General features: G+C 39.5%; 1 protein-coding gene across 1 annotated transcript in view; it reads left to right on the top strand.

Annotated features, from left to right (window-relative positions):
• The window catches only part of CAPN13 (calpain 13), a 189081-nt gene that overhangs the window by 100356 nt on the left and 64529 nt on the right, over positions 1-24196 (top strand). Inside the window, exons 5-7 of the mRNA XM_069071813.1 lie at positions 8653-8728; positions 11086-11204; positions 21075-21217. Coding sequence (XP_068927914.1) covers positions 8653-8728; positions 11086-11204; positions 21075-21217 — 338 coding nt within the window. The remainder of the gene's footprint in view (positions 1-8652; positions 8729-11085; positions 11205-21074; positions 21218-24196) is intronic.

Raw genomic sequence — 24196 nt, 5'->3', positions numbered from 1 at the left:
TTTGGAGTTTTCTTAGCAAGATACTGGAATAGTTTGCTATTTCCTTCTCCAGCTCATTTTACAGATGACTAACTAAAGCAAACAGGGTTAAGTGACTTGTCCAGGGCCACACAGCTAATATCTGAGGCTGTATTTTTAATTATTCTAAATGTCTATCCCCAATAGTGATGCCCCATAAAGTTCTCCTCTGATGCCTATCATGGCATGGCAGTATCCATGAGCTTTCAAAGGCCATGCCAGCTGAGCATAAGCTCCAGCAGATTCTCCCAAGTTAAAAAAAAGTTTCTTGAATGATTGTAATAACAGATTCTGAAGACCAGCTTAGTTAAGCAAAGAAAGGCTCATCACCTGAGATGAACATGTCTAGTAAGCTTGCCACTAGGTGATCAATTGTTTTGCTATAGAAATCCATGTACATGGTTTTGTCCTGGGCACCACTCTTTGGCATCTGCATTGACAGTGGCAGAGAGACAGGAAAGGATGAAGAGGATGCTAAAACTCATACAGTTTTGGGGCTCCATAAAAGTTTACTTAGCAGCTCTTGGTACTCTAAACGTGAGATTTTTTTCCATTGACCCAAGAATGGATGTACTGACCTGAACCATATTAATCTTGACATTCCTAATATAAATGGAATCAGAAAAGATGTCACTAGAGAAATGAATGATCAGAAAAAAACAAAAAGGTCTTTGGAAGTATTGATTGTATAGCTGTTAAAACTGCTGAGGGGAAAGAAAAGAAAAATTTCTCGAAGAGTGATATCCCCTTTTACCTCTTCTAATCCCTGGCTTCTCCTAATACACTCACAGAGTACAACTGAATTCTGGTTGATTTCCAGTCCCATCAGGGGACCAGTGGAAGAGACAAATAAAGGTCACAGAATCATGGCATCTCAGAGTTGGAAGGAACCTCAAAGAACAATAAGTAGCTGAAGGAAAATCCCCTCTATCATGTCCTCTTGAGAGCGCATTCCATCGCTGGACAGATTCAGATGTCAGGAAGGTTTTCCCTTTGTCTGGCCTATCCTTCATCTCTGCTGCTGCTATCCATTGCTCTGATACCTGAGGCCAAGGCCTCCCTGTCACCACTCTCCAACTAGTCACATAGCTAGGTGTGACACTCCACCTGATTAATGCAGAATTGAACATGCCAATCCTATTCCATCCTCTGTGGTGTACAGGAAAAATGCACTGGCTTTGAATAAAGAAATAACTGGGCTTGGGGCAGCTAGATGGTGTGGTAAATAGAGCACCAGCCCTGGAATCAAGAGGACCTGAGTTCAAATCCAGCCTCAGACACTTAACACTTACTAGATGTTTGATCTTGGGCAAGTCACTTAACCCCAATTGCCCCACCTTCTCTCCTCCAAAAATAAGACAAAAAATAAAATAAAATAATTTTAAAAAAGCTATACCTGGGCTGTAAAGAATAGCATCTACCTAATTAGGGCAGCAATGTGGTACAGTAGGAAGGCATAGAATTTAGAGTCAGAGCACTTGGGTTTGAATCCTACCTTTGAATCCCATTTACTTCCTGTGTGATCCTGGGAACGTCAGTTGATAAACATTTATTTAACTGCTTTTGTTGTTGTTGTTGTTGAGTCATTTGAGCTATACCTGACATTTCATGACTCCATTTGGGAATTTCTTGGCAAAGAAACTGGAATGGTTTGCCATTTCCTTCTCCAGCTCATTTTACAGATAAGAAAACTGAGGCAAACAGGGTTAAATGACTTGTCTAGGGTCACACATCTAGGAAGTGTCTGAGGCTGGATTTGAACTCAGGTCTTCTTGACTCCAGGCCTGGCACTCTATCTACCATTCCACCTATCTGTCTTCTATGTACCAATCACTGTGCTAAGCACTGAGGATACAAAGGAAGACAAAATAGAGTCCCTGCTCTCAAAGAACTCACAATCTAAAGGGGCAAGTCTGTGTCCTCATCTGTAAAATGGGGATGGAGGGGAGAGAGAAAGAGTTGGACTTGATGCCCTTTAATGTTCTTTCCAGCTCTACATCCTTGATCCTATTGACCCTATGTTTAGCTTGATGGAGATTGTTCATGTATTTGTAAGGTTACCTGCCTTGTAGTGCCTGGAACAGAATCGGAAGCAGTCATAGAATGCGGTTCACTGCTGTATGGCTCAAATGAGATAAGTTCATTCACAAGCCTAAACATGCTCTTCCAATGGCAGCTGTTATTAGAGTCCACTGTAAGATGACTAAGGCTGGCAATAACTAAAATTACAAAAACAAGAATGTAAGATTTTCTTTGTCTCAGTATTCCCTCCTCTACTCTCTTGAGGGGGACCATAGGCATAGTGAGCATATTTTCAATAGTGAAAATTGGGACATCTGGTCTGACTTGGAATTATTTTTATAATCGGTAGACAGAGCAAAATATTGAAAATCAAGACTGTCCCAGAAAACCTATGACCAAATGGTCAGGGTAACTACATGGTTCCTCATTATAGGGAGGAAGTGGAAAGGAAGAAATAAGTCTAGAGCAGGTCAACAGAGAAAAAAGTAATAGAAAGAGTCAGAGAAGAGGAAAAAAGTTTGGGGAATGAATAAAAAGACTTCAGGATGGGAAGAAGTAATTATGTTGCTTTTGTATATGTCCCAGGCACTTAAAGTCCTGCCCCCCTTTTTGCTTAATATTATTTTGTTCAATGGTTTCATCAGCTCCCAGGGGTCCAATTATCAACTTTATGCCGATGATTCTCAGATAGATATAGATGTGTAATATATATACATGTCAATGTATATTCACACACATGTGTGTATATATATATGTATACACATATGTGTGAGGCACAAAGACCCTAACCCAAACTGACTGCTCCAAGACCTCAAAGTGAAGATAGGAAATTTTATTAGAATCTCGTGAGAAGCGGGTGGTCCAGTCACTGGAACAAAGCCCAGGAGAGGAGGCCGTCGTACAGAAGCTAAAGCTGGGTTAAATAAGAAAAGGGTTACAAACATTAACATAATTATTACTAATGAGGCTCTAATCTTGTTGGATAATATACATAATACATGAAGTTCATTACGCAGGCGCAGTAACAATCTCAGAATACTGAACCCCCCCTTCAGTATTACCCTAGACACATTCTCACCGGGACTTGAGTGCCCCAAGACTACTGTCTGTTACTCGATTGGTGAAATCCACCTGCTGCTGCCAGCTCCTTTCCATTCTTCAATATTTTTAGCATTATCTAGGAGTTTTAGTCTGAGAACCAGGGACTGAGTTTCTTCCCCAAGGTTACTGCCTGTTCCTCCTTATCAGCAGTCTCGTTCAGCAATTCTTGCAGTTCTATAGAAACAACTCTTTGAAGGTAAGTTGGGTAAAAAGGGCTGACTAGAATAGAGCAACTATATAGAAAGACTTCTAAAGTTTCAAAGTCACATAATTTCTAGAAAAATGGAAACTTAGGCCTAAGGCCTAAGGACTTACTCACTTTAAAGATAGTCTCTGAGAAACCACACTTTTACCTGTCCCATACACATATGTATGTATCTATAAAAATAGGTAGATAGAACTAGTTTGCCCCTGAGGTCTCCTCTGGCTCTGACATTCCATGAGTCTATGAAATACATCTGAATGTCATGTCTATTCAAATTAACTCAATTTAACAAGCATTTATTAAGCACTTCCTATGTGGAAGGTACTATTTAAGAACTGAGCATAACAACATAAAAAAGTCAAGTCTTCTTTTAAATTACTTATATTCCAACAAGAAATATGTGTATACAAGAGCCAATACACAAACACACACATGCACACATACATATCTCCAACTGCTCCTCGAATGTTTTGAACTAGATGTCCCATAATCATCTTAAACTCAACATGTCTGAAACAGAACTCATCATCTTTCTCCCCACACTCTTCCCTCTTTAAAATTTCTCTCATTTCAATGACTCCCTATTGCCTGTAGGAAAAAATACACCAGTGATTTAAATCCTTCCACAATCTGACTTCCACTTCTCACTCTCCTTCACATATTTTCTGTTCTAGGTAAACTGTCCCACTAGTTGTTCCCTGTACTTGGCATTCTATTAAAGTCTCCATGTCATTGCACAAGTGGTAGCCCATGTCTGCAGTGCATTCTCTCCTCATTCCCTCTTTGTGGTCTCCCCTGACTTCTTCCCAATCACCACTAAGATGTCCCCTCTTGCCAGAGACTTTTCCTGATGCCCATAGTCGCCAGCATTATCCCTCTCTTCCACCTTTCAAAATTACTTTGTTTTATTATTTTTTTATACAAATTCTCTTATTGTACATGTATCCTTCATTGAAATATAAGTTCCTTGGGGGAAGAGAAGACTTGGATTTTTATCTTCCCATCCCCAGTGCCTAGCACAGCACCTTGCACATAGGAAATTCTTAATAAATGCCTGCTAAATTAACTTGAATAGATATGACCTTCATATGTATTTCATAGAATCATGGAATATTAGAGCTGGAGGGACCTCAGTGGCCATCTAGGCTAACTCATACCTATAAGAATCTTCTCTACACACTCAACATGTGGTTGGTCAACTATTATTTAGAGAACTGTAATAAGAGCCAATCCACTGTCTCTTGAAGCATCCTATTCACTTCCGGAAAACTTTATTAGTCAACATTTTTTTCCTGATTTTTTTCACCCAAATTTGTGTTTTTATACTTCCCCCCCACCCCAACGCTCTCAGTTCTGCCCTCTGGGGCCAAGCAGACCAAGTTTTATCCCTTTTCCACATGACAGGTCTCCCCAGTATTTGAAGACAGGTACCTCTGAATCAAATATTCTCCAAACTGAACATATCTAGTTCCTACAGCTAATTATATGACATGAATCTCAAAGTCTTTTATGTAAGTGTCACCTTTCTCTGGACATTTCCATGTGCAGGATGTCTTTCCAAAATGTAGTGCTCAGAACTGAATACATCATAGATGGGACCTGACCAGGGTGAAACACAATCCATTTTCTTTGTTTGTGGAAACCATAGTTCTCTTCCCTTGCTAGATCACTGCCTTGTCATGGCAGAGGGGCTTGCATAGCTCAATGAACTGTCAGCTATGTTGAGCAGAGTTTTATCCAAGATAGATCACGGTAGAGAGTTCCAACAAAAGTTGACCCATTGGAGAAGGAAATGGCAAACCACTCCAATATCCTTGCTGAGAAAATTCCCATGGAGAGTTCACAGGGTCATGAAGAGTCGGACACCAGTGAAGGGCTAAACATCAACAACAATTACCTCTCTTAATACAGCCCAAAATTATTATAACGTTTTTGTCTGCCATGTCACATTGCTGATTCACATGAAGTTGAAGTCTATTCAAACCTCCAGATCTTCTCAGGGAAAATTATTTTATAGCCAAACCCCTGCTATCTTGTAATTGTAAGATTGATGTTTTGGAATTCAAACATAAAACTGTGTGTTTATCACTATTAAATTTCATCTCATAATATTCAACCCAATGTTCTAGCCTGTCAAGATTTATTGGATGCTACCCCTAGAATACACCGAGTTATTTATCTGTCCCAAGATTACATTACCTGAAAATATGCTAAGGATGCTGCCTAAGCCTTTATCTGAGTGACTGATAAAAATGTTAAACAGTCCAGGACCAGTCCACTGGAAACCCCCTAGCAGGATGGCATGCAACCATTAATGACTTTGCTTTGCATCTCAGAATTCAATCTGTTTTGAATTCATCTAGTATTATCATCTAAGCTGACATCTCTTCTTCAAAGAATAGCATGAAAGACTACCAAATGCTTTGCTAAAACCTTGGGAAGCCATATTTATAGCATGCTCCTATTCTACCAGTCTAGTAACCTTGTCAAAGAAGGAAGTAGACTTAGCTTAGCATTGTGATAATCCTTTAATAATACAGACTAGAATTTTGCTAGGAATAATAGTCGGGATCCCTGATCTATAGAGTTTAAATTCCATTCTCTTCTCTTTTTAAGAAAATTGGGGTGGCTAGGTGGTGCAGTGAATAGAGCACCAGCCCTGGAGTCAGGAGTACTTGAGTTCAAATCTTACCCCAGACACTTAACACTTACTAGTCATGTGACCTTGGGCAAGTTACTTAACCCCAATTGCCCTGCCTTCCCCCCTCCAAAAAGCAAAAAAAAAAAAAAAGAAAAGAAAATTGGGACATTTATCCCAGTCCTTTAAAAATTGTATTTCTTCTTTTGAGGCAATGTGACTGAACTTCTTTAAGTTAGTAGAATGTAAGCTCCATGAGGATCAGAGCAGTGTTGGTTTTGTCTTTGTATTCTCACACTCTAGAACAGTCTTGCTTATAGTGGGAACTTAATAAATGTTTATCTGATTTAATTGAATGCAATTAAGGAAAGTAGTTTTCCGACTGGGCCACATAAGACGAATTATAATTTCTATGTCAGAAAATGTCCCTAAATTAGCCATTTTAATTTACAGAGAGAATACTTTTGAATCAATCTCCACTAAGGGGTCATTAACTGATGAATAATTTGGTGTTCATTTGCACATTTAACATGACATTTGATTTGGGAGTGAGATACCTACTAGTCCAATTTAAGGGACAAGTGCATCTTGTTGCTGAGATAGGGTATGTGTTCACATGGGTTTGTCTAGGTATGATTCAAAGGAGCCATGGAGAGCTATTTTCAGATTTTCCTCCACCCATATGGGGTATACAGGTAAATGTTTAATGACTAATTTCTCCAAAAATATCAATTAGGGTGTGTGTGGGTGTCTGTGTGTGTGTGTGGTGTGTAAGCAATTGGGGTTGCCCTGGATCACACAGCAAGTAAGTGTCTGAGGCCAGAATTGAACTTAGGTCCCCCTGACTCCATGGCTGGTGCTCTATAGGATATACTTTTAAATTTAATCTTTATTATTAACATTTTTGCCATCACTTTCTTAAGTCTAGACAATCAATAAAGAACAAATCAAGTCCTGTTTTATAACATTTGATGATTTCCAAGGTGTAAATACTCACATTGAAAATTAATTTAACAATTGTTCCTTGAATGTCAGTACATTGTTGGTTACAGTGCCTTGCATTCACTCTTCTTGAAGGGAGGCTTTGATTCCTGCTAGGAAGGGAAACAAGAGATTGGCATCAGGCATTGGTCACTCGGCTCTTCCCAGAGAGGAACTATTAGGCTAAAATTACATCTATCTGCCCTCTAGATGTTGTTAGTCTATGGGATATGTTTTTAGCTTCAAGTTGCAATCCTGGTTGTTTTCCCTAACAGTGAAGAAACACCCCCAAGCTATACAGCTGAGGCTTAACTTGTCACCAGATGCCAGTTCCACAGAACTCACATGTAGTGAATAACAAATAAACCCATTAATCCAAGGTGAAAGCAAACAGAAATGAGAGGAAGTTAGATGAGAATATACCAGAAGTTAGACCAGAATATACCAATATATACAGAGTAAAATAACTCCCTTACGAAGAATGAGATAGCTCAGGTCAACCGAGTGAGAGTCCAAGATCTCATCCCAGGCGAAATGCCCCCAGATCTCTAGTGTAGTGAGCTGGGGATAGTGACATGGTCATTTTATCATTTGACTTCTTTCCAGAATTCTTCTGTTGCTTTAGGGAACTTCCCCTAAAGAGAATCTGGAACCATGTGTCTTCCCTCTTGAATCCAGAACTGCTATCCCAAGCTCTTGCCAGCTCTACTCCCCTCATCAGCATTTGAACACTGTACAATTAATCTCCACTAATGAATCTCATACAAAAGTCCTTTGAATATGGGTTACACAAGTATTTAAAATATGAAATCTTTATGTTTCTGGAATCTCCTCTCCTTTTAGATCTTAAGGTCCTTGAAAGCAGATAGGCCAAGGCAAGGCAATAAGCATTTCTTAGGTACTTATTATGTGCCAGACCCTGTGCAAAGCATTGGGTATGCAGATTCAGGCAAAAAGAAAAATAAAACTTGACCTCAATAAGCTTACATGCTAATCAAGGAAGATAGTACATGAAAAAGAACTGAAAAGAAATTGGGGAAGGGGAGTTGGCAGTGGGAGTAGGGGTGGAAGCTAATATTGTGTCAGAGTCAATAAAGTGATCAGCAGAACCAGAAAGGGAATGAAGGGTGGTTAGCTTGGGCTCTCTCTGAAAATGGAAGTCCCAGGAAGAGCTACCCAATGGGAGAAGGTGGTCACACGGCAGAAGACAGTATAATTCTTCATGTTCATATAGCCTTTCACAGTGCTTCATTCATGGTATGCCTTAATAATTGTTTGTTGAATTTAAATATCTTAATCCTATTAATTTTCAAAAATTGTACTAATAAATGTAATTTAGTTTATGTTACATTTACTCAGTTTTTATCTGTAAAAAGCAAATCTTTTGTTTATAAGTTACTACATAAGGATGCAGATTCTTTGTGTTTTTGAATGTAACTTAACCACCAGTTGCCAGCCTGCTCAGTAATTGCTGCTAACCTTAACACAGTGCCTGAAACATAGTTGGCATTTAATAAATATTTATTGACTGGTTGATTAAAGACAAAATCTTAGGACTACACTAAAAGTTTTCAAATGAGATTTTAAACACCTAGTCAAGAGTAACCTCAAATCCTCAGAAACATCTCACCAGGTCATAATGGTAGGAAAGCATCATGGTCATTACTTTTCTTTTTCTATTTCTAAGGAATTATCAGGAATGAAGTCTCCTCACTTTATTCTGGATGGTATCAGCAAATTTGATATTCGACAAGGAGAAGCAGGTAAGATCATAGCATTTTCCTTGCCAGGTAGGGAGTCTGATGTCATAGCCACAAAGCCTAGACCTGCCGGTGAAGAGGGATTGGTGGAGTTTTCTTCCCAAACCAACACCCTGACTAGAACATATCCCGATCTGCAATGTTAGAAGTGAAAATTACCCAAGAGAGCAACAGATCATTAGGAACAAAGATTTTGAAACAGAAGAGACTTGAGATAATTTAGTCCAAAGTCTGCCCTCCCTCAATGACTACTCCAGATTTAATTATTGACTTTTATAGTTCTAAAGCTCTTCCCAACCTGGCCCATTCTTACCTTTATAACCTTCTTTATACTCTACACCCCTCCACACACCACAATCCAGTGATCTGGCCTTCTTGCTCTGCCTTGAGCACAACAATGGACCTCTCATCTCTGTGTGTTTGTACTGGTTGTCATGTCTTCCAGGGTCAGGATGCTCCCCCTTCTCCTCTTTGGTTCTTCCCTGGATCCCTCCAAATCTAGGCTTCAATTTTACCTTCTTCAGGGACTTTTCTCATTATCCTAGGTGCCAAGGCCTTTTTCCCCGATGCTGCTTTTCATCGACTCTATATATCTTTTATGAACCCAGTTATTCATACTTTGTCTTCCCCCAACTAAAATGGACAATCTCTGAGGGCAGGGCCTTTCTTTGTATCCAGAACTTCCATTTTTGATAACTCCCATTGTTGGGAGTATTTCTTGACATCAACTGGTCCAAATTAATGTGCGTATTGAATAAAAATGCCTCTTTGCTACTTTTATCCACTAATCATTGAATCTATTTTTCACACAATAACTCTATATATACTTAAAGACAGCTATCATGTTCTTCCTTAGTCTTCTCTCCTCCAGAATAGACATCCTAAATTTTCTCAACTGATCTTCATGGGACCTTTTACTACTCTAGGTGCCTTCCCCTCAATGTTCGTCAGTTTATCAATGTTCATCAAAACCGAGACACCTAGAATTGACGACAATATATCAGATGTGCTCTGACCAGGGTAGAATTCTGTGCAACTATATTTTTGTCCATGTCTAATATGGGACTTTGTTTTACTTGACTATGCATATTTGTTACAAGGATTTTCTTTTTCTTTTCAAGGAAGGGGGTTGTTGGGAAGAAGAGAAAAAATATTTTTGTTAATTAAAAATTAGTTTCCAAAGGTCTTTTGGAAAAAGGAAGTTCACACACTGATAGTTCTTTTATACTGCCAAAACCCTAGATCTTTTGCATAGTTAGATATTAAAAAGAATTTGCAAAGGGGGAATTCAGGCAAAGTAGAAACAAAAGGAATCAATAAAAATGTATTAAAATAAAAATTATAATCTAAGTTGATTCCTGGGAAGAGCATACCCAGGAACCGCACCAAATGAGGGTAGAGTTTCAGGGAAGATAGTATCCCTAGAACTATAGGAGTTTTGTAAAGGAAGGATCAGAGTATCACAAAACAAAACAAAACACAACATTAAGTACTTTCCACTGGCAGGATATAATATAACTTTGTATTTTACATGGTTCTGAAATTCACTATAGAGTAGGCACTCAATACATTTTACCGATTTTTTGATTGACATCACAAAAGTTTCAACTGCATTCTAAGCTAATGCAACAAACAGAGGTCCTTTGGGCTATGACAGATATGTCCACTCTATGGAAATGATGTGATCCTCTTACCCCTATTTGGGGGCTGAATCTACCCAACCATCAACCTTTTGTCTGTTTCTCCTAGACATGGACAATAAAAATCCATCCCAAAATTCATCTGGGCATGCAGTCAGAGAGGAAATATAGGATCATGGATCATGTGTGCTGAGAGATGTAGTGCAGTGTAAGAGAAGGTATAGTCCATTAGGATGAGCACTGGATTTGCAGGCAGAACATCTCAGTTTCAGTTCTGGTCCTGCCATGTACAACCTACATGGCCTTATGTAACTCACTTGACCTTTTTGAGCCACCATTTCCTTGTCTGTAAACTGAGGGAATTGGATGAGATGATCTCTAAAGTCCTTCCTAGTTTTAGGTCCTACAATTCTGGGAGAAAGTAATGAAAAATTTATGGTGCAGAGTTTCTATGACACAGTGTTATATCAGTTGGATCAATGTGGGGAGAGACTTCCTGGTAATTGAAGCTATTCAGCAATGGAATGGGCTATTAAAAAAAAAAAAAAGATGAGGTCCCCATCACCGCTAGGAGTCCTCCGAGAGAGGCTGGATGGTTACATGTTAGGATGTTGTCAAGGGAATTCCTGGTCAGGTACAGATTGGAGTAGGTGAGCTCTGAGGTGCCTTCTAACCCTTGAGATTAGATTCTCTGAGTAAAGTTTCTATATCTTCTGACAGGTGACTGCTGGTTTCTAGCAGCTCTGGGCTCTTTAACCCACAAACTTGAACTTCTGGCAAAGATCATACCACCAAACCAAAGCTTCACCCAAGGATATGCAGGGATTTTCCATTTTCAGGTATGTACATCCTTCTGGTTGTCTCACAGGAAGGTCTTTGGAAAAAGAGCAGGGAGTTTAAAGGTGCCCATGATGTGGCATGGAGTGATACTAGTGCCAATAGGTGGCACAGTGGATAGAGGGTTTGACTTGGAGTCAGGAAGAACTGAGTTTTGAATGACACTACCTTCCTCAGAAGGTCATAGACATGCCTTCTTTGAAGTTCTTCAGACAAAGACTGGATGATAAATCCTGATGAACCTATGTTGGGTATGTATGTAGTAGTCAGTCAGCTGGTCAGCTAGTATTTATTAAGCACCTTAATAAAGTGTCTTACAAGTATTAAGGATACAGGGAAAGGTAAAAACAAAAACAAACAAAATCTAGGACTTGAGATGGAGTAAACTAGGTAACTTCAGGGGTCCCTTCCAACTCTGAAATGCAGTGGTCCTGTGAAGCTATTTCCCCTCTCTGAGCCTCAGTTTCCTTATTTATGAAATGAGTCGATTGCACTGGAGGATCTCTAAGGTCCCTTCTGGGTACAAACGTCATGATCCAAATCTATAGGAGGAAGTACCCTATCCCAGCACACTGTAAGTACTTACTAACTTCTTACTGACTTAATGACTTTTTGTACCCTAGTGCTTAGTATACAGCAGTGGACATATACTAAGCACTAATAAGTATTGATTGATTGATCACTAAGCGGGGAGAACCTATAGAACATTGGTGGAAGGAATCTTGATGTCTTATCTCTGTATGTTACAGATGAAGTTTGCAGGGGATAGGACTTATATAAGGTCAAACAGCTAGTCAGGGGAAGAACTGGAATTTGAACCCAAGCCTGACTAAGATTTGGTGGGTTTTTTTCACTGCACAATATACCTCCCTTCAAACTGCAGTCTCCTGGGATAGAAGATGGCATCTTCAATGTTATCAATGTGCTTACACTCATAGTACTAATGATGCTTCTCTTGCCTCCCAACCCGGTCCCCATCTGGAGCCCTCTTCCCCACATGTCTTACTTACTGCTAGAAAAGTGCCTCAGCCACGTTTTGGAGCCAGAATGATGCCGCACTACATTGCTTTACTAATCACCGTGAAGACATCTTCTTTGTGCTGTCTCTGCCAAAGTCCTTACCTCTCCCTCTGTGTTCTCTGAGCGCTTCCTCAGCTTGATCTGCCAGGAGAACATCTGTGACCTCCAGCTGTCCAGACAGCTCTGCTGAGGGTTCCACTTCATTTATAAACCGATGATGGCTGGCAGTTCTCCCTTCCCCCACGGCCTCCCTTTGTTTGCCTGCCCTCCTCCTTAATGGATCTGAGCCATTCAGCCTGGGACTCAGATCATCAAATCACAGGTTTGGCTCAGAGGCCAATTAGAGCAACCCCTTCATGTTGCAAATGAGGAAGCTAAAGCCTGGAAAGGGGGAAATGACTTGCCCACTGTCGCACAGAGAATTCTCTTTCTATGACGCCAAACCCAAAGTCTAAGGCAAAATGCATCCTCATGTGTTTTTTAAACTATGTGACCCTGGATAAGTCACCTAGCCTCTGTCTGCCTTGGTTTCCTAAACTATAAAATGGGGAGAATAATAGCATTTTCTTAGATTTTTTTGTGAGGATTAAATAGGATAATTTCTATACCATGCTTAACAGTGTTCCTAGTACATTGCTGTTATTTAGTTGCTCAATGGGATCTGACTCTTTGTGACCATAACAAACCAATACTGTCCATAGGATTTTTTTTTACAATGATACCGAGGTGGTTTTCTATTTCCTTCTCCTGAGGATTAAGACAAAGAGAGGTTAAGTGGCTTACCCAGGATCACACAGCTAGTGAGTGTCTGAGTTTAGATTTAAGCTCATGTCTTCCTGACTCCAGGCCCAGTGCTCTGTCCACTGAGCCACCAGCTTCCTTCTGGCACATAGTAAGCACTTAAATGTACCCTTCCCTCCTTTATAATCTCAGAGCTCAGCATAGTGCTCTGTAGAAGATAGGCATTTATTAAAGCAAAGGCATGCAGGAAGATTTTAAGAAGTTTCTCTGAGACATTGAGATAAAGATCCTGGTCTGGTTTCCAATGTCCCTGGCAAATGAATTTGTCATTGAGTCTGTCCCTGTTTGCTGAAGAAGGGCAGTGTGGTGCAGCAGGGAGGTATGGGATAGTGAAAAGTGGAGTCAAAGGACCTTGGTTCCTTTTCCAAATCTATTGCCTGCTAGCTGTGTGACTTTGGAGGAATTACTTTAATTCTCTGGGTTTTCTCATATGTGATTATGACACTCATACACCTAAAATTATACTGGCATCACCCACTTACATTAGGGAAAGCACCTTATAAAGTTGTAGAAATGTGAGTTAGTAGGTAAGAAAAAGGAGATCTGTGTTCTGTTCTTGGCTTCACTACTGACTTACTTACTATGTGACCCTGGGAAGTTCATTTAGAATTTTAAAATCCCTGAATTAGAAGGGACCTCAGTGGGGCAGCTAGGTGGCGCAGTGAGTGAGAGTGCCGGCCCCGGTGTCAGGAGACTGGGGATCAGTTCCAGCCTCAGATACTTAGCACCCATACAAAAAAATAACTGGCCGTGTAACCTTGCGCAAGTTACTTAACCCCAATTGCTTTAAAAAAAAAAAGGGGATTTCAGAGAGAACAGAGCCCCACTCCTGCCTGAATCATGAATCTCATCTCCCACATCAGTCAAACAGCCATTCAATATATGCTTAAAGACTTCCAGGGAAAGGGGACCAGCTACTTCCTGAATCAGCCATTTCCATTTTGGACAGTTCTCTTTTTCAGGAAGTTTTTCTTCATATTGGCACAAACTGCCTTCCTGATACATTTGCCTGAGAAGCAACTTGACATCATAGCATTGTAGTGAGGAAGAATGGGGTTCAGATCCTGCCTTTTATATAGACTGGGTATCTGAGCATAGAAACCACACTTAACACCTTAGTGCCCCCAGGCCATTTTCTAAAACTTGTTTGTTAATATGCAATGGCAAAAGAACTTTCCCCACCGAGAGTTCCACCATGCTGATGAAAACACAAGTTAGGACCCAAAACAACCCTTCTACTCATGGGTCCTATTTCTATCCTTTAGGGGCAAAGCAGATTATATTTAATCTGTTTTCCATATGAGAGTCTTTTAAAAACTTGAAGACTTATCACAGTCCTTCCCTAAGTCTCTTTTCCAGGCAAAACATTCTAAGTTTCTTCAACCTCTTCTTGTGTTGAGGTTTCTCTGGCCCTCTCCCTTCTTGGAATATGATTCAGAACTGTCAGTGTCCTTCCTAAAGTTGATGTTCAGATCTGAACGCAAGACTCCAGATGTATTTACTAAGTTCAGCAAGACTATAACATTCCTAGTTTGAGACACTAAACTTCTATCCATGTGGCCTACAACCACATTAAGGTTTTGACTAGGACATCCTACTACTCACTCTCTAATGAAGTTTGCTCTGCTTAATGAGTCAGCTAAGTGACACTGTAGATAGAGGGCTAGATCTGGAGTGAGGAAGACCTGAGTTCAAATCCAACCTCAGACACTGAGTGACCTTAGGCAAGTCATTTTAATCTTTATCTGCTTTAGTTTCTTCATCTATAAAATAGGATAATAATAGCACCTAACTCCTCTCAGGATTATTGTGAAATAATATTTGTAAAGTGCTTTATAAACCTTAAAGCATTATAGAAAGGTCAGCTATTATTATTATTATTATTTCATTATTCACTGGCTACATAACTTTGAGACATTTGCTTAATTTACCTGAGTTTCAGTTTCTTCTGGGAAAATGGGGAAACTATCTCCATCCTATCTCAAATGGCTGTTGTGAAATATTGTGCTATGATGGACAAAACTCTGGGCCTGAAGTTAGAGGACCTGGGTTCAAATTTCATTTTTTCAGGAAACTGTAAACAAAGAGCACACCCATTACTTGGGGAATGACTGAGTGAATTATGGTATAAAAATAAAATGGAATGTCACTGCATGTAAGAGAAGATACAGAGGAATTCTAAGAAACATGGGAAGATTTCTATGACCTGATGCAGAGTGAGGCAAGAAGCAGCAGAGAATTTATATATGCAATGATTATAGCAATACACACAAAAAGGATACTAAAATTAAATAAAATGTTGTACAATTGCAGTCACTAAACTTGGCACCAGAAAAGAAATGAGAATGAGAGGCAGTAGTTGTAGTGGAAAGAATACTAAATTGAGAGTGAGAATTTGTTGCTGTTATTTAATCAATTAGTCGTGTCTAACTCTTTGTGACCTTATTTGCAATTTTCTTGGCAAACCTACTGGAGTGGTTTGCCATTTCCTTCTCCAGCTCATTTTACAGATGAAGAACTGAGACAAACAAGATTAAGTGACTTGCCCAGGGTCACACAGCTAGCAAGTGTAAGAGGCTGGATTTGAATTCAAGTCCTTCTGATTCCAGGGCTGATATTCTATCTACTGCACCACCTAGCTGCCCATGGGTGTGAGAACATTTGAATTGAAATCATGGCTTTGCCACTTCCTACCTTGGACAAATGACAACCTCTTGGGACTTCATTTCCTTATCTATAAAATGAAGGGGGTAGAACCAGATGGCCTCTAAGATACCTTCTGCCTTGAAATGTATAGAACTATGAACTCTCTTTTCCTTAGAGACTGGGAAAGATGGGTGTGGAGCATCATCTGTTTCCTTTGTAGTCACTGTGTTGTTTGTTTTGCTTAAAATTGTTGTTAATTGTTTTTTCCTTTGTCACGGAATAAGTTCTTTAGGTAGATGGGGTGGGAAGAGATAACATATCCAGAAATCATTAGGAATGAAGCAAAAGTGCATAAAAGGTTAATTTTTTTTTAAATGCAGCCTCTTCTATTTAATTACTATATGACTTTATACAAGTCATTTCCCTTCACTGGGTTTCAGCTTTCTCATCTGTAGCATAAAGATATTAGACCAGATGGTTTGAAAGGTCCCTTTCAGTGCTACACTACTTGATCCTTAATGAGTTAATGAATGTGAAATCACTTTATATCTGTATCATCATCATGACAACAATAGCAATACTAATAGCAGATAGCATTTATATAGTGCTTTCCATATGCCAGACACTTTTCAAATATTATCTCATTTAGTCCTCACAAAAGCCTTCAGAGAGGCCGGCTAGGTGGTGCAGTGAATAGAGCACTGGCTCTGGAGTCAGGAGGACCTGAGTTCAAATCCGACCTCAGACACAACACACACAAAAAAACTAGCTGTGTGACCTTGGGCAAGTCACTTAACCCCAACTGCCCTCCAAAAAGCAAAAAAAAAAACCCAAAAAACCTCTTTGGGGTGGCCAGGTGGCTCAGTGAGTAAGAAAACTTGCCCCAGTGTTGGGATGAGCTGGGGATAGAATCTGGGCTCAGATGCTTAGCACCACACCCAGAAATAACTGGCCATGGAACCTTGAGCAAGTTACTTAACCCCAATTGCTTTAATTTAAAAAAAAAAAGCCTTCAGAGAGAGGTGCTACTAGTATTCCCATTTTACAGAGAAAGAAATTGAGGCAAATAGAAGCTATGATTTGGGGGTGGCCAAGTGGCTCAGCGAGTAAGAGCACTGGCTCCAGTGTCGGGATGACCTGGATCAAATCCAGGCTCAGATGCTCGGCACCACACCCAGAAATGGCTGGCCCTGTAACCTTGAGCAAGTTACTTAACCCCAATTGCTTATAAAAAAAAAAAGCTATGATTTGTCTAGTGCCACAAAGCTGGTAAGTGTCTGAAGCCAGATTTGAACTCAGGTCTTCCTTCCTGATTCCACCCTGGTGCTCTATGTACTGCATCCCCTTGCGGAACCTAACCACTCACTTTTTTATGTCATTTTAAAGTGTGTTGATAGTAGTGATAATAATAGCTAACATTTGTATAGGACTTAAAGGTATTCAAAGTGCTTTAACTATATTATCTCATTTGATCCTTATTAAGAAGGTGTTATTATTAGTCCCATTTTGCAGATAAGGAAACTGAGACTGAAAGAGGTTATGTGAATTGCCCAGGGTCACAGTTAGCAAGAACCTGAGGCAGAATTCAAACTCAAGTCCCTCTAACTCTAAATCATGCACTTAATACATTAGTCCACCTAGCTGCCTTAAAGCACTTTCCTTACTCCTACCACATGAGATTCATGTAGGTGGTCCTTAATTCTTAGGGTCTATTATTTTCCTCTGTGACCTTTTAGAATCCCTAATCCCTTTCAAGGCTCAGTTCAAGTACCATTTTCTAAGCAAAGTCTTTCCTGATTCTCCACACCGCTTCCCTCTAAAAATCACCTTTCTGGTATTGTGTATCAATTTTACCTATGCCGTTGTTACCAGCAGACTGGTTACAAGGCAGGTTTTGACTGTAAGGGAAACCTAAAGGCAGCAATATGTGTTCTCTTCTCTTCCTTCTATTTTCTGAATCTCACCAGCCTCCTGGGTATAGCCACTCTTCCCATCTTTCTGACACCTTTCTCTTCTCAATGAGTAGCCCAAGTCATATGACTTTTCCTTAGTCCACTCTTCTGCTCTGGCCTTCATTCTATAGGCTGGAAGTTTCATCAAAATACTAATAACATATAGCACCTGAATCTTGCTTATTTGTGGCTCTGTAGCCTAGGGATAAAGGGTTCTGAGTTATATGATGTGTCTTTTTCTGTTATTTAGAAACTTATATGAGTTAGTCAATAAACATTTATTTAGCACCTACTATGTGTCAAATATTGTAAGTGCTAGAGAAACTAAATCAAAAAAGAAAGACAAGACCCTGTCCTCAAGGAACTTACAATCAAATGGTTGTTACACACAAAAGGGAGCTAAAAGGGGTTGGGAGTGAGAGATGGTAAAGGAGGTACTTGGCCCAGGCATAATTGAGAAAGGCAGGGTAGCCAGGTGTGAAATGAAGAGATGGCTGGCCTGGGGGTAGAAAAAGCTTATATGAATAATTTTAAAAAATCATACCCACAAGATTCTCTCTTTCAGTTCAGCCCTTAAATAAGAAAATTTTTAAAAAGCACCCTAACATTTTGGACCACTGTTTTCTTTAATTCTATATATTCCAAGCTATTTTCTGACTTCCTCCACTGCAATTTCCCTGTGGGCAAATAATAAATAGATGTGAATCATGCCATTTGTGACCAGTATGGAACAAAATCAGGAATTCTAAGCAATTTAAAGAAATAGAAAATAAAACTTGTAGAATATGCTTACCAACTGCAGGGAGAAAGAAAGGGAAAGGGGAGTTCAAACTTGACTATCCTTTCATATATCTCCAAAAGTGACAATAGCCAGTAACTTCTGGATATTCTAGTTATATCCATCAGAGGTGGGATTGTTCTCCCTCGGATAAGCAGAGGCTGCAGCATTAGGAGCCAAGCCTGCAACACCCAGCATCTAGTCTGTGAATGTTCATCACAAAATGCCTGCAGAGATTTTTCTTTCACCTTCCTCACTGCCATCATGATGATACTGTACTTACTTCTTTCCAGAATTGAACCCCTGAATTTTGTCCTCAGTCCCTTTAGGTCAGTGTCCTCCCTCCAGAGCCTAGGTTCTTCTTCCTATGTATGTGTTTTCAGGAGAGAGATGCAGAGGGTAGAAGTGGGGGAGAGTTGGTAGGAAACTCACTCTGTTCTTGAATTATGATTTCCAGGAGTTCCCTAAGACTGCTGGGTCCCAGAATCTTTTCCTGATGTCAGAGAAAATCTAAATAACAAAGTTACTATATATATATATATATATATATATATATATATATATATATATATATGTATGTATGTTTATATGTCTCCCTGAAGAAAGGGAATGTTTGCCTCCTTCCTTTGTATTCTTGATGGATAATGTAATACCTGGCTCAGAATGATGCTTAATAAATGTTTGTTGATTGATGGATTATACAAGCTTTCTGTTAGCTATTTTGAAAATGAGGAAACCAGGGGGTGGCTAGGTGGTGCAGTGAATAGAGCACCAGCCCTGGAGTCAGGAGGACCTGAGTTCAAATACGGCCTTCAGACACTTAACACTTACTAGCCATGTGACCCTGGGCAAGTCACTTAACCCCAATTGCATTCCACCCCTCCAAAAAAGGGGAAAAAAGATAAATAAATAAAAATAAGGAAACCAGGGTTTTGAATGTAGGGATCAGTAAACTATGGCCCATCACAGAGCTAAGAGTGTGGGCCATACAGAAACTAGGCATGGACCAACATCTCCCACTGTATACCAGGGTAAGGTCAAAATGGGTACATGATTTAGATATAAAGGGTGATACCATAAGCAAATTAGGAGAGCATGGAAAATTTTATCTATCATATCTATGGATGAGGAAAGAACTTATGACTAAACAAGAGATAGAAGCGATTACAGGAAGTATAATGGATAATTTTGATTACATGAAATTAAAAGGTTTTGTATAAGCAAAATTGATGCAAATAAAATTAGAAGGAAACCAGAAAATTGGAAAAGAAATGGTTCTTTTAGCAAGTTTCTCTGATAAAGGCCTCATTTCTCAATTATGTGGGGAACTGAGACAAATATATAAAAATTAACCATTTCCTAATTGATAAATGATCAAAGATTATGAGCAGACAGTTTTCAGAAGAAGAACTCAAAGTTATCTATAGTTATATGAAAAAGTTATCTAAATTATTATTGGTTAAATAATGTAAAATAGAATACCTCTGAGGTACCACCTCATACCTATAAGATTGACTAAGGAAAATGATAAATGCTGGGAGGGTTGTGGAAAAGTAGGGACACTAATGCATGTTGGTGGAGTTGTGAACAGATCCAATCATTCTGGGGAACAATTTGGAACTATGCCCAAAGGGCTATAAAATTGTGCATGCTCTTTTGCCCAGCAATACCACTACTAGGTCTGTATCCCAAAGAGATAAAAAGGGAGGGGAGAGGACCTATTTGTACAAAAGCATTTATAGCAGCTCTTTCTGGTGATGGCAAAGAACTGGAAATTGAGGGGATGCCCATCAATTAGAGAATAACTGAACAGGTTGTGGTATATAATTTCAATAGTTATTCTTGTGCTATAAGAAATGACAAAGGGGACGACTTCAGAAAAACTTGGAAACCTATATGAATCGATGCAGAGTGAAGTGAGCAGAATCAGTATTATACACAGTAACAACAGTATTACAGTGATGATCAACTGTGAAAGACCTATTTTAATATATACAATGATCCAAAATAATTCTGAAGGATTCATGATATATTATCTATCTCCAGAGAGAGAACTGATGAACTCTGGGTGCAAATTGAAGGGTATTTTTTAACTTTATTTTTCTTTCTTTTAAAAAATTACAACATTGTTAATATGGAAATATATTTTATGTGATTTTGCATGTATAATTAATATCATATTGCTTGCCTTCTCAATGGATTGGGGAGGAGCCAAAAGGAGGAAGATAATTTGGAACTCAAAAAAAATTTTAAAAGAATGCTAAAAATAAGTAATCTGGGGAGAATGTGAGCCATACAAAAACAGGCTGTAGGCCAGATTTGGCTTGCAGATCATAATTTTATGTTTGTTTGCTTTTGATGTAATAAAAAAAAATTCTAAGTTTACTGGAATGCAAAAGACAAACTGCTAGTGGGAGTGTATTGACTCAGGGCTTGGAGAGATGACAAGACCTGGCTAAAGTCATAACAAAGCTAGCAAACACTGTGCGGCGGCGGCAGCAGCAATAGTAGTAGTAGCAACAGTAGTAGTTATTGTAGTAAAAACTAACATTTACACAGTAATTGCAATTTGCCAGGCCTTGTGCTAAGGGCTTTATAATTATTCTCTTGTTTGAACTGACGTTTAATATAAATTGGAGTCATTCTGATTGGGAATTCCCTCTTTTCTCTTTCAGTTTTGGCAGTGTGGCCAGTGGGTGGATGTGGTGGTGGATGACCGTCTTCCTGTGAGCTCAGCCACTGGTCAATATCTGTTTGTTTATCCCCAAGTAGGGAGCAACGAATTTTGGCCTTGTTTGCTTGAGAAGGCTTATGCCAAGTAAGCACTCTCTGGTACTTCCAGCCTTCCTCTTCTTTCCACTTTCCTGGATGGATGTGCTTAGCCAGCTGCATTACTTGGGATATGCCAGACCTCATTAATCCTTAGGCAAACCTGTTGTCTGAAGGACATGCCTTGGGGGAAGGAGGGAATCAGGCATTGAAAAGGGCAGATTTTCTGGCTCTGCATTAGCTGCAGGATGCCCTTTGGCATCAATGCCCTATACCATGTTTCCCCGATAATAAGGCACTGTCTTATTAATTTTTTTGGACAGAAAAACACCAGAGGGCTTATTTTCAGGGGAGGGCTTATTTTAATGAACATTGACAGCAATTTTAATAAACAGATAAATGTGAACAAAAAAATGTACCTTTATTCAATAAGCAAATCAATGGGGAAGAACAGGATGACGCGCTCACTGCTGCAGCTCTGATTAGATGCAGCTCAGAGCACGGCGTGCGTTTCACGGGGGGAGAGGGGGACGGTGCATGCAGAGGGTACCATAATGTAGCGTGTAGCGCAGGGGATCACCTTCACTACAGTAGCAATCTCAATAGGGCTTATTTTGGGGGGAGGGCTTATTTTAGAGGAATCTTACACAGTAAGGGGAGGGCTTATTTTCGGGATAGGTCTTATTATCGGGGAAACACGGTAGTTCAGGTGATAACTTTTCTATGTTTACAATTCATTTATTACCCTGTCTTATCCATAGTCACAGAGCTAATAAGTATCAAAAGTCAGGATCTGAAACCGGTATGTCTTGTCTAGGGATCTAGCACTCTAACCATATTGCCACATTGTATGATAACACAATGAGGACCCGGTAAGACACTTCATCAGACCCCAAACTCACTTCTGAGCCCCTGAAGTGACTGCTTTCATTTTTAACATTATTTACTTGTTTAGTTATTCATTTATCTATTCATTCAGTTATTTCTTCATTCATTCATTTGTTATTTGTTCATTTATTTGCTTATTTAGTTGGAGGGGGGGAGATCTCTCTTTCTCAACCTAAGCTGGAAGTACCAAGGCCACTTATGGCTCAACCCTGTTCTTTTTTGAAATGGAAACTTTGAACTATTCTGCTTTCAACTTAAGTTAGTTTGACCCATTTTAGGCAACCTGATGGTCTGCTTCCACTCCCAACCCCATGTTCATACCTTCTTGCAGGACCATAGTATCAGCATCAGACTTAGAGTAGACACCTGACTTTAGCCCTCCTTCCTGTACTTCAGAATTCAAGTCATCTGCCAGTTTCAGCCTCCCCAGTAGTAGGGACAACAGGCAGGCATCACACTCCCAGAAACAGTTTGTTCATTTTTTTGTTTTTTAACTGTTCTTTGAACCAGTCTGTGAGAAATGTCTAAGAATTTTGTCAAGGAGAGATGTCAAAATGAGTTGTTCATTGGAATTTGAGACCTATGAACAGCTAATAACAATAATTACTATTGAATCCAGTGGTTAGGGGAGATAATTCACTTCTGAGAGACTTATAGGAACACTGATATTCTCCAAAAGGAATGAGAATTATCCTGATGATTTTTAACCCCTTTTGACCACTGGATTGATTGACTTATAAAAGGAATCCTTGATCCTGAAATGGGACAAGACAATTAACCCCAGGACCTAACATCCCAACCCTAAAAACCTGCCCAAAGATAGCTCGTTCCTGCTTTTTTTTTGGTAGAAATAATAATATTTCAAAAGCCAAAGAATGGGCATCAAGAAACCTGGGTTTGAGTCCTACCTCTTTTTGCTTCTAGAATAAAATACAAAAGCCTCGGCCTAGGACTTAGGAGCTATGACCAGCCTAGAACTTAAGAACCATGATGGAGACTAAGCAGTCTCCACATTGCAGAAATAGGAATAGGTAACTAGCAAACTAAGAAGACTCAAAGACAATTGTAGTTAAAATGGGATTAAATCAATTAACTGACAAGCATTTATTAAGCATTTATACATGCCAGGCACTGTGCTAAGTGCAGGAAATACAAAGAAAGGTAAAAACTGCAGTCCCTGCTTGACATGCTAAGGGGGGAAACAACAGGTTAACAAATATAACACAAGGTACATAATGGAAATTGGAGGCAATCTTAAAGGAAAGAGGGCTGGGAAGCTAGTAAAGATCTCCTGCAAAAGGTGGGATTTGAACTAAGTCTTCAAGGAAAATCAAGTAGCTGAGTGATGGAGAGAAGGAAGGAGAGTAATCTAGGCATGGAGGAAAGCTGATACAGAGGCAAAAAGTTGGGAGATGCAGAGTTGTCTCAGGAAAGACATGTATAACAATGTAACTGCATTGTAGGGAATGGAGTTGTGGAGGTTGCAAGGAGAAAACAAAAAGTAAGAAGACTGGAAAGGTGGTGAAGGTGTCAAGTTGTGAAGAGCTTTGAATATCAGTAAGAGAACTTTTGACACTGAAGATTATTAATAGAGAAATAGTAGAATTTATGGAGTAGAGGGGCAACATTGTTAGACCTACACTATAGGTAAATAACTTTGGCAGTTGAGTGGAGGATGGTTTAGAGTGGGCAGAGACTTGAGACAAGGTTATTACAATGAGAGGGAGGTGATTAGAGTCCATACAAAGGTGACTCTGAGTGAAGACATATATGATGGATGTTGTATAGGTTAAAATGACAAGATTTTACAGTGGGCTAGCTATGTGGGTAAGTGGAGGATGAAAGTGAGATTGTGAACCTGGGTGACTAGGAGGATGGTGGTACCCTTAACAGTAATAAAGAATCTAGGTAGAGAGGAGGATTGTGGTGGAGAGATTCTATTTGGGGTGTTAACTTTGAAATGTCCACAGGATACACAGTTCAAGATATCCAAAAGGTAATTAGTGATATGGGACTATAGTTCAAAAAAATGGATGGATAGACAGAAATGTGGATGGAGAATGAGAGAGAGAGACAGACAGAGAGACAGACAGACAGATAGACAGAGACAGACAGAGACAGAGAGAGAGAGAGAGAGAGA

Source organism: Petaurus breviceps, unplaced genomic scaffold (genome assembly GCF_028583685.1).
Source record: "Petaurus breviceps papuanus isolate PSGF00001 unplaced genomic scaffold, PetGlider_PUasm1.0 90845, whole genome shotgun sequence".
Lineage (NCBI taxonomy): Eukaryota > Metazoa > Chordata > Mammalia > Diprotodontia > Petauridae > Petaurus > Petaurus breviceps.
Note: the sequence above shows the minus strand (reverse complement) of the source record. Positions and strands in the feature narration are given on the sequence as shown.